Here is a 9,822-nt window from a genome sequence, read left to right as displayed (position 1 = left end):
TTTTGAAATAGAACAAGTAAATTTCATTTCGACAACAAAATACAAGGCAGCATATGTTTGATTATTACATGATAAAAAGCAAATTATAGAGCTAAATGTCAATAGCTCCCCTTTCCACAATGTAATTAAATCATTTATGCTTGTTATAGCCTGCACGATCCCTTCCACGCACCTTCTCCCTTGAACCTTTGGAGCGCCGAGGCTCTTTGTCGTCCCACTCTGTGGCTTGTGGTGGAGACGAGGTGTACTTTGACGGCCTTCTCTTGAAATGCCTATCATCGTCACTGCTGTCATAATCTACAGCACCCGCGGAAGCAGCAGTTGCTGCCGTCTTCCTTGAACCAGAGACTGGCCCCCTGTGCTCTTCATGGTATCCATTAGATGCTGATGCACGGTGGTGATTCAACGAGGCACTGACCGGTGCATCAGGAGAGGAAGAAGATATTTTTCTTTTCTTCGGGGGTGTTGAGTCATCTCCTGGGAAGCTAATCCGAGAGAAGACACTGGCTTTTTGCTTCTTGTCAGCTGTGGAGGTGGTGGGCTTGGGCCGTGCAATGGGTGGCTCTGGAGATGCCTTGGCAGTGGACAACTCGGACCGACTGTGGCGATCATCAAACGCCTTGGCAGTGGACGATTTGGGATGATGACGATGATCGCTGTGGCGGTGATCATCGTGATAGTCACGACGGTGCTGCTTGTCTTCCATGTCCTCATGGCGGTCCGATGATTTCCTCTTGGATGAAGGGCGCAGATCCTCAGGATCACGGGAGCGACGATTAGGGGAATGTCTATCGGATGAGCGGCCATAGTAGCGGTGTTGGTCTGAGCTTGACGGAGGGGGGATCGACTTCTGCATCAGTCACAGGAAAACAGAAAAATAAGTCCAAATTCACACAAAAATTTAGATAACATGACCTAAAAAATGCCTACTACAACAAAATAAAATTATCGTTAGTAATCCCAAGTGATTTTCTAAAGAAAACACTACCAACTGGGGAAAAAAATAGAGGGGGAAAATCCAGCTTTTATATCATTATTGTAATCAGTATCATTACAATTTCGCAATTTCTTCCATAAATTACGTCCCAATAACAACGTATTCAGCAAATATTTACACAGTACTGTTCATAACATTATATTGTGGAGATGGCGTCCATGAAAAATATTCATGTTCGTCAATTTTTTTATGAAAAGAGAATTTTCTAACAAGTCTGACTTTGTCATGTGCAAAAATCAAGAATTCAAAGCTGCCTATTGATTTATTTCGCCTATTTTTTTCTCGTTATTGTATTTGTTTACTGGAGGATATGAACAAAAATTTTGACTACGTATCGCGACGCCCTTTAAAAGGAAAAACAGTGGTAAGAATTATACATTAAATCACTAATAACAAGAATAATGGTTGCGTAACCTTTGCATCACAGTAATGTCCAGTTCAATACAAACCAATGCAATATGAGGTCAATTGAAACCAAATAATGCAGAGGTGCAAGTATAGAGCAGAAATGGAAAATTCGATAATTCATTTAGAAGGGGTGGTGGCTATGGCTCGAAAAATTGTACAGATAATAAACTGATTCTAATCTTCTTCGAGTGAATTCTCTACATTTCCACTTGAGCTTCATTTTGCGGCCAATAAGATGGAACCAACAAGTGTTAACACACTCGTAAGTTTAGGAAACTAAGCACTAAATTGAAAACGTAAGAAATTTGCTTTTAACTGGCAAACAAACAATTTGCCCACTTTTAATAATGGAAAGGAGAAACTGAAAAAACAATCTCTTTGTAAAAACGGCTGTTTTCTTGCCAGAAAACCATTCGGCCCAACTATTTCAGTGGTGGTCAAGTCCTGCAAGAGTGCATAAAAATAACATAATAATGTCTCGATAACAAAATTACATACTGATTTGGATTTCATTGCAGAAACATTGCCCGTGCTGCTCCTTCCTTCTCTACCATATTCCTGGTCTTTAGATGACTCCCTGTGCAACATAAAAAGGTTAAGGCTCAAGGCAAAATTCAAAAAACATACAACAAAGTAAAAGGGAAAAATAAAATAAAATTAATAATAATAGTAATTCAATTGTGCACGAAGTATTTCCGATCAGTCATAAGACAACGAAGAAAACAACATTCAAGGAGGATCACATGGCACATCTGGGAGTTGTTTAGAAAAACGGCTTAAATTATAAATAGATAGAAATGAGTGGTAGATAAAAGGGTACAACTTGTGGGTCCCTCAAAATGTGTGGATAAAAAGAGCTTTAGTGTTATAAACAGTTCGTAAACAAGAACCAAAACACAGGCTTAGAAAGCACAATATTTGTAAATGCGATTGTCGAAACAGATCCAAAGCCAAATAGGATCTACTTACAAACATGTCATGCCAACCATGTTCTGTATATAGTTGAAAACAATAACATGTAAAACAAGAACATCTGCTACAATTAGAATTTTAGGCTTCCAGGTTATTACATACATCTGGCTTCAAATAGGCATCAAATCACAAACATATTTATCAACTTCGAATCATTTGTACTCAACAGGTGTCCGCCTCAAATAAATATATACTAGCATAGAAGATATTGTTCTAGCATGCAATAATTCAAAAAAACAATATATAAAAATAGGTTTAGAGGAATGTAAATTTAATGTAAGCAAAAATAAATAAATATATATGAGTTTTTTTTTTCTTCTACCTATCAACACGTCCTTCCATTTCACGCTTCCTCTTCAAATCTGCTTTGCGCGCCTCAAATTCCTCTCTCGACATTACGGGTGGACCAGGTGGTGGTCGAACATTGAATCCCATTGCTAAATCTGCAAGGTCCCTGGAATCAACGAAAATATATTAAATAATCAGAAATAAAATAGTACAAGACAACATGTTTATCAATCACTGCTTGTGTTCTGCAAGCTTCACTCAACAATGCAAGACACCCTCATACTACCCATCAAGGATGTGCAAAGGATCGCGTGTGTGTGCATGCGTGAGAGAGAAAATCAGAAGGAAAACTGAAGCACACCTTTGAGGCAGGCCACCATATGGCATCATAAACCCTGGTCCTCCAAATGGATCCTGTGGCATGACACCACCAAATGCAACATCCATAGGACCGAGCCCATAACCCATATAGGGCATATGACCATTATACGGAGGCATGAACCCATCCATTCCAGGTTGCATGCCTGTCCAGTATGGATTAAAAGCAGAAGGGCCAAAAGGCATCATATAATTCTCTGCTGCAAGGTCCTGGCCAGTCCACTGCATATCCGCTGCTACATGGCAATCCAATTCTTTATCATTAAAATACTGAAGTACACACAACTACTATATTGGGTAAAATTCTATCCACAATAAACCTAATAAAAAACATTTCAATTTACTGCAAACAAGGACTGGACTCAAATCATAAATCATACCATTAGGAGGCATGCGAATTTTCTTCTTTTTCTTCTTCTTTCCTGTAAAGCAAGAGAAAAATACACATATGAAACGGATCAGGATCAGGGTCCAACCTCGAAAGCAAAAAATGCCAAAATTTTCCAGTCTTATCCTATTAGTTGATGTGCACAACATGCAAAAAGGAAAGATTGAGGCAACATCACACTAGCATAAGCACACTCGCTATCAAGTACCATATCTATAGTAATGCATATTCCTCAATTACCTGCCTCCCCAGACACAGGCTTCTCCTGCACTTCTTCATCAGCCAATGGAGGACGTCCAGGTGAAGCTTGTTCCTTAACATTTAATGACCCATGTGTAGCTTCTGAAACGTCCGGTACTTTTGTTCTTGCTTCCACCTGATTCTGTGGAGCATTCACCTCTTTCCCCTCTTCAACAGTTTCTGCAATTTTAGAAGTCTCTTCCTTTTCAGGAAGCAATGCAGGCACATGCTGTCCTTTTGAGGCAGCAGATTGTGTGGGGGATGGAGCCATAGCCTGTGGATTCCGTGACTCCATATCTGGAAACCAAAATGATGTCACAGAGAGAATAATAACTGTAAAGGAGAAAAGTAATTTAATATAGAACATACCTTGGACTTGAAATACACTCCCACCATTTTCACCACTGCTGTTATTGGACTCTAAAATTCGGTTAATAGTTTCCCTTACTGTCTTGTTGGGCAAAAGATCATCCGCAAGAATATTTGTGGCCCCACAGACACACATTGATTTAGAAATGAAGTGATCCCTTATGCCTAAAGAAAATCCAGAAATCAGAAAGATATAGGAAAAACTAGCATTTTCAGAACACCTCATAACTGTATAAAAAGAGATCGCACACCTTCCTTCCCCCAATACTAACCCACAAACTCCATGCTACCCATTCCCATAAAAGTGATGGAACAGAAGAAAATGTGTTGCCATTCAGATGGCACACGACAATGAGACAGCAAAGAATCAATATCACAGTGGAAACGAAGCATGGTTTGCAACTACAGCAATAGATAACTTACATTTATCACAAAAGCTTTTAAAACAACACTTGCTCGTAAGTACAGCATCTTTCATTACTTCTTTACACAAGGGGCAATGTAGTTCTGGTGGAAGATCACCAACAGAACGCGTTGATGGCATTCCTTCAATCTCTTTCTCAAAGGCAGCCCTGTAATAAACCCCAGTTATAAAAAAACATTCTTCATGCAAACAACCAATGTTATAAATTTGAATACACGGAAAACGGAAAAACTATACTCGTTTGGCTTCAAAACTGCAACAGCCCCACTAGGTAATGCATAAGAACCATCTGGAGTAGCCATTAACATAGACTTCGGAATTCCAGTCGGTGGTTTCACCCTTTTGATGTCAAAATTAGGATCACCATTTGTTGGGCAGTGCTGAATAAAATGCCCTAAATAGAAGGATTTTTTTAATTTAGTGCCTGTCTCGGATTCTTTATAAGTTACTTATATTATAAATTGATAGAAATGAATGCTGGATAAGTACGAAATGTGTGGTTAAAAATTGATGTTTGACAAACTTAAATTATAATTTCACGGAATTCAAAGAAACTTTTAGTAAGTTCTACTTTTCACAAATTTAAGAATAATCTTCCCTCAGAGCCACTTGATATAAATTAATCAGCATCTTAGCAGATAAGGAACGTACCAGGTACCTTGCACCTATGACATATGTAGCCTTGTGGCGGTGTTTTCCGATCCAATATGCCTCGTCCTATGGAATCAATAATAACTTTCAGTTTTCACAGAATTTGTAGAGAACAAAACTAAAAGAATGAATAAAAGCATTTAATTTAACATAGTTAAAAGTCCTGAACGGTAAGTCAATATTTGAACATTTCGATATTTTCCAGAGAAAGAAACAAGCAACTTTTGCACTGTTCTACAAATGTTCATCATCTCCAATAAATGGCTTTCAAAGGATAGAGACCTCAGGAAAATAATATTATTCTATAATTGAATGAAAACAAAGACAAAGACGAACAGAAAAACTAGTCTAAGGAGTTAAAATGTGATGAGAGAATCACCAAAACCACGGCCACTCATCATTCTTCCACCCATGCCCCGTCCAAAACCTCTACCAGGACCAAAGCCATCAGAAGATTGACTGCAACCACAACAATCACAACACCTAAGCCTAACAAATCAACTAGCAGAAAAACTTTTGCCAAATTGTAATAACACCACAAGAGGACTTCTCACCGCTGCCAATCTAAAGTTGGAGTGTCAATCAGAGCCTTGATCTTCATATCCTCATCCTCTTTGCTGGTAGGTGGAGCATCCTGAACTAGATTGCTAGACAGTACGGGCAGCGTTTCAGGAATCGCATATAGATCATTTCCAAATTCATCCCATTCAAAATCTTCATCCTTCAAGGACCAAAAATTGAAATTTTACAACATTTAGTTACTTGAACTGACGAAATTGTTATATCCAAATTCTTTTCTATCCAAAACTAAGATTTTAAGATTCTTCTAACTAAATAGCTAATTAAAGCTCACATATTTCACAGAAGATGGATCCAATCCAGCAAAGCCAGTTTTTACAGCTTGAACATCCTCGGAATTATTTTCCACCTTTGACCTACAGTTCAGATAAGAAAAGTTCAAGATACCCTGGCAAATTTATAGAAATGCTGGGAGTGTAACTATTATCCTTTCTGTGACTTTTAGTTTATACAGGACATCTTTTAAGGCTTTTATTTTTGGTAGAAGTTTAAAAGCTCAAAGCACCACCAAGGGGTTCTACAAACCACCAAAATAAGTGGGCTTTAGCCTTTAGACAATTACAGTAATTCGACATTTGTTTCCCTCCAACTTTGTTTTCACAAATGTTCACCATGAGAAAATTAAACGAATAAACAAAGTTAAAAGGATCGAGACAATACTCTTCCAGTTCAGTAATTGGTGCAGTAACTATGGGCATGCGAGGCCGTCCAGGAACTCGGCGTATTAAAACTGAAGTATTTTTGGGAATTAACATCCCCTCATCAAGATACTCTGAAATTACAAATTACAGAACAATGAAAAGAGTCTATGAAAACCTGCAAAACTATATATAAAGACAAGCAAGAAGGCACAACTACATTTAACCCCCAAAACACACATCCCAAAGTCATTGGACTCATTGTCCAAAATACTAATATTACAATCACACACAAGCCAGCATACTGATCTCCCATTAAACGGGAAGAAAAACCCTGTACTTTCAATACTGGCAACCCCTAACTTCACCATGAAAATAATTGCTCCATATCACAAGAATTACAAGTTCCAATTCTCAATATATTTAATCTCAAGGAACTTTCTTCAAGAAGTCAAGGCAGATTCTATATGAACCTTTCAAATACTGCTAAATCACAGTGAAGGAACCAACTCTTCAATGAATGAAAATCGCGTACTTTGTGCAATCAACATAACATTTACAATACTGGAATATCCGAATTCCATTTCTTTTGCTTATGTAATACAGTCTAAGAATAAAAAATCATATTGGAGAACTAATGACAAAACCATAAACACCAATAAAGCCTGCACTCTTTACCTTGTGCCTAGCAACACTTGAGGACACAAATCTAAGAACCATAAGTTAAATGACTAGCTTTACTCGAAGTATACAATCACCACTTAGCTAGCTTTCAATAATATCATACAAGAGGTTGTAGAGAATTCGGTTGCATTCAAGACTACATAGAAGAAAGTTCAGTGATCAAAACCTAAATGGTTCATAGTTGTACTATCATCATTTAAAATACAATAAAACCGAGGGCTGTAATGACACTGAGAGGAACTGTAACAATCAACACGCCCAGTACTTGTTTTAGGGATTTAAAAGTCTAAAAAAAAATTCTTATAGAATCAAACCAACCTTCATTAGTCTGGGCGTTGGTGATAAGGAGGTCAAAATCAGTACCCTTGCCCAAATGCTTTGATTCAAATATTTTTTCTTTCAAATGTCCAACGGAAATAAAGTGCCCATCAATCATAACCGAATCGTAATCCTTTGCACTTTTAAATTTATAGTACACTGCCATGTTTACTTTTTTTCTTGCTTTCAAATTCTTTTTTCTTCTCTAAAATGAAAACAATAACAAGAGATTTAAAGGCCGTCAAATACAAAACTGAAGGCCTCGTATTCAACTGAAACAAGAGAATAAAAATAACATGAAAAGTACAATGGAAATCTAAGATCTTTTTTCTCTTTTTTCTTTTTTCCTTTTCCAAGAACTCGAGATTCAAACCAACAAATATTGCACTCGTACTCCTCCGCAAATCCAACTCGCCTTCTAAATCTTTCAAATAGTTCGCAGTTGACAGAAGTTCTTCAAACTCCACTGCAAATCCTCAGACGAAACGCTTGGCCATCTTGATCTGACCTCTAAGCTCTACCGCCGGATCAGATATTATAGAGATCTCGCAGATCCGATGTCAATGAAAAGACTAATGCGTCCTCTTCTTTAAACGGAAAATCGAACCGCCGCGCACAAAAACGTCGACAACGGATTCTCGATCAGACAAAAATTTCTCCGAACGGCTTCAGATCGTATGATTCTCCGAAAAAGACTCGAACAAACACCGAATCTTCAGCAAACGCAAGCAAACTCAACAAACAGGATGAAATAGCGTTCTTTCTCGTCAAGGAAGCAGCTAATCCGCTGAATCTTTGAGAACTGACCCAGAAAACGCAAAACAGTAGAAGATATCGAAATCTTCGATCTACAGACTCGCAGAGAGAAGATAAGATTAGGGTTTCGAGCGTTGAGATAAAAGGAATGTCGCAATATGCTGAAATAGGTATTTTTTTAATGCTTTTGTGGGAAAATCGACAGACTGGGTATTTATTTATAGAGACGGTAGAGTCGGTTATTATACACAAAAAGCTCAACGCGTTTTTCATAACACTTCGCTCAAAGCGTGTCTAACGGACTTGTATTTGAATGTTTATGCAATGGTTGAACCGGTTTTTTAATCCAACAGTGAACCGGTATAATGACGGGGAGATTTTTCTATTTGACCTATTACTGTTCATTTTTATGAAAATGTCTATATTTTCCTTAATGAAATGATTCTTTCTGTATTGCAACATATGTCCTAATCTTTTAATCATTTTATCTTCTATTTACTCTATTTTGAATATTTGAATATAAAATCATTCTATAATCTAATAAATAAGAATAATCTGCAACATACATATTATATTTTCTTAATAAAATATCATATTCTTCAAATGGTAAATTTATATTTTTAATTGAAATATAATATTCTTTATTTCTTTTAACGTTCTTTCTAATAAATTATCTAATCCTTCAATTATATATCATGACATTTATCAAAATAATCATCATGCAATTGTCCCTGCGATTCTTTTTAAAAGTTTAATAGTTTTATCTTAGGTTTGATCTAGACCTGTATTCTTAGAACCGAGTGACCTTTAAGCTCTGAATTTGTAAATTGCTTCCTTCAACGGCCTCCTGCTTTCACGAAATTGTTACTATTTCAGCTACTTGCTGCACTGTATCAACTTCTAAATAATAAGATTCTAAACTTCTGTTAAAAAAAAAACTCTATTTTTGCTAAAATAAGAAGAAAACTTTCTATTAGATTCTTCAAGAATCTATGGAAAAAATTTTAGAAATTCATATTGATATCAAAATATTGAAATTTTATTCCTATCATACAAGACTTCTATTTGGTACAAAGGAATATGTAGAAAAACTGATTTTTCAAACTGAGAATGAGTTATTGCTTATAACTCGAGAATTCAAGATAAGATGAGATGATTTTTTTCTATGGTAATGTCTCTATTTATACAAGTTTATGAGACTCTATTACATCATTGATTACATAAGCAAAGGCACTCTTGCCTCTCTATTTTCTTCCTTGGGCCTACATCTTCACATATTGGTTCAATTTTTCTATCCAAATAGTATCTTTTTTTATTATTGCTCTTTATCTTTAATGTCTTCACATGTAGCATTATTGTCTTTCACACACCTTTCTCAAAAGGTTCTTTGTCTTCTTCTTTCATTTCTTCACATGCAGCTGGGGCATTCTCTTAGTTGGCAGGATTCTTTTATAGTGGTAAGACATCCTGAAAATTAATGTATATCAAATCTTATAATATAATCTTTTAAAATTTTTGATTTTGCATATCCTCCATTGGATACCAACATCCAATTTTCATATTGGCATAGGCATGAGAATTTTTTATCAAACAATCTTTTGACAATGTTGTAGATGGCTTTAATTCCAAGTGCTCTTCTATATCTGATCCATGATTTTGTCATAGTTGGGACTTTTCTATTATTCTGTGTACCATCAATTTGGAAATTTGCTGCAACATATCCAATTGAGAT

The 9,822-nt window shown here is 36.5% G+C and overlaps 1 protein-coding gene across 2 annotated transcripts; it reads right to left on the bottom strand.

Moving 5' to 3' along the window:
* LOC111379640 (E3 ubiquitin ligase PARAQUAT TOLERANCE 3-like) lies at positions 1 to 8,301 on the bottom strand. 2 transcript variants are annotated; one of them, XM_023003059.1, is made up of 15 exons: positions 7,335 to 8,301; positions 6,355 to 6,466; positions 5,969 to 6,050; positions 5,670 to 5,836; positions 5,495 to 5,574; positions 5,116 to 5,181; positions 4,702 to 4,858; positions 4,464 to 4,612; positions 4,041 to 4,205; positions 3,672 to 3,968; positions 3,424 to 3,465; positions 3,027 to 3,279; positions 2,700 to 2,831; positions 1,904 to 1,982; positions 1 to 850 (listed from the first exon to the last, which is right to left on the bottom strand). In XM_023003059.1, exons 1-15 carry the CDS (start codon positions 7,498 to 7,500, stop codon positions 131 to 133), a joined length of 2,667 nt encoding a protein of 888 aa, XP_022858827.1. In that variant the 5' UTR covers positions 7,501 to 8,301; the 3' UTR covers positions 1 to 130. The 2 variants fall into 2 exon arrangements, with proteins under 2 accessions (XP_022858827.1, XP_022858828.1); XM_023003060.1 differs by having other exon boundaries at positions 3,027 to 3,276.
* Positions 8,302 to 9,822: the final 1,521 nt, after the last annotated feature.

Source organism: Olea europaea, unplaced genomic scaffold, assembly GCF_002742605.1.
Source record: "Olea europaea var. sylvestris unplaced genomic scaffold, O_europaea_v1 scaffold2013, whole genome shotgun sequence".
NCBI classification, from domain to species: domain Eukaryota; kingdom Viridiplantae; phylum Streptophyta; class Magnoliopsida; order Lamiales; family Oleaceae; genus Olea; species Olea europaea.
This window is presented reverse-complemented; position numbering and strand designations above follow the sequence as displayed.

Excerpts from the sequence above, each read along its gene's own strand:
- LOC111379640 (XM_023003059.1), bottom strand. The coding sequence starts at position 7,500 with ATGGCAGTGTACTATAAATTTAAAAGTGCAAAGGATTACGATTCGGTT. Across the intron at positions 6,467-7,334 it reads CAACGCCCAGACTAATGAAG|AGTATCTTGATGAGGGGATG; the intron begins GTTGGTTTGATT and ends TTGTAATTTCAG. Across the intron at positions 851-1,903 it reads CTGCAATGAAATCCAAATCA|AAGTCGATCCCCCCTCCGTC; the intron begins GTATGTAATTTT and ends TGACTGATGCAG.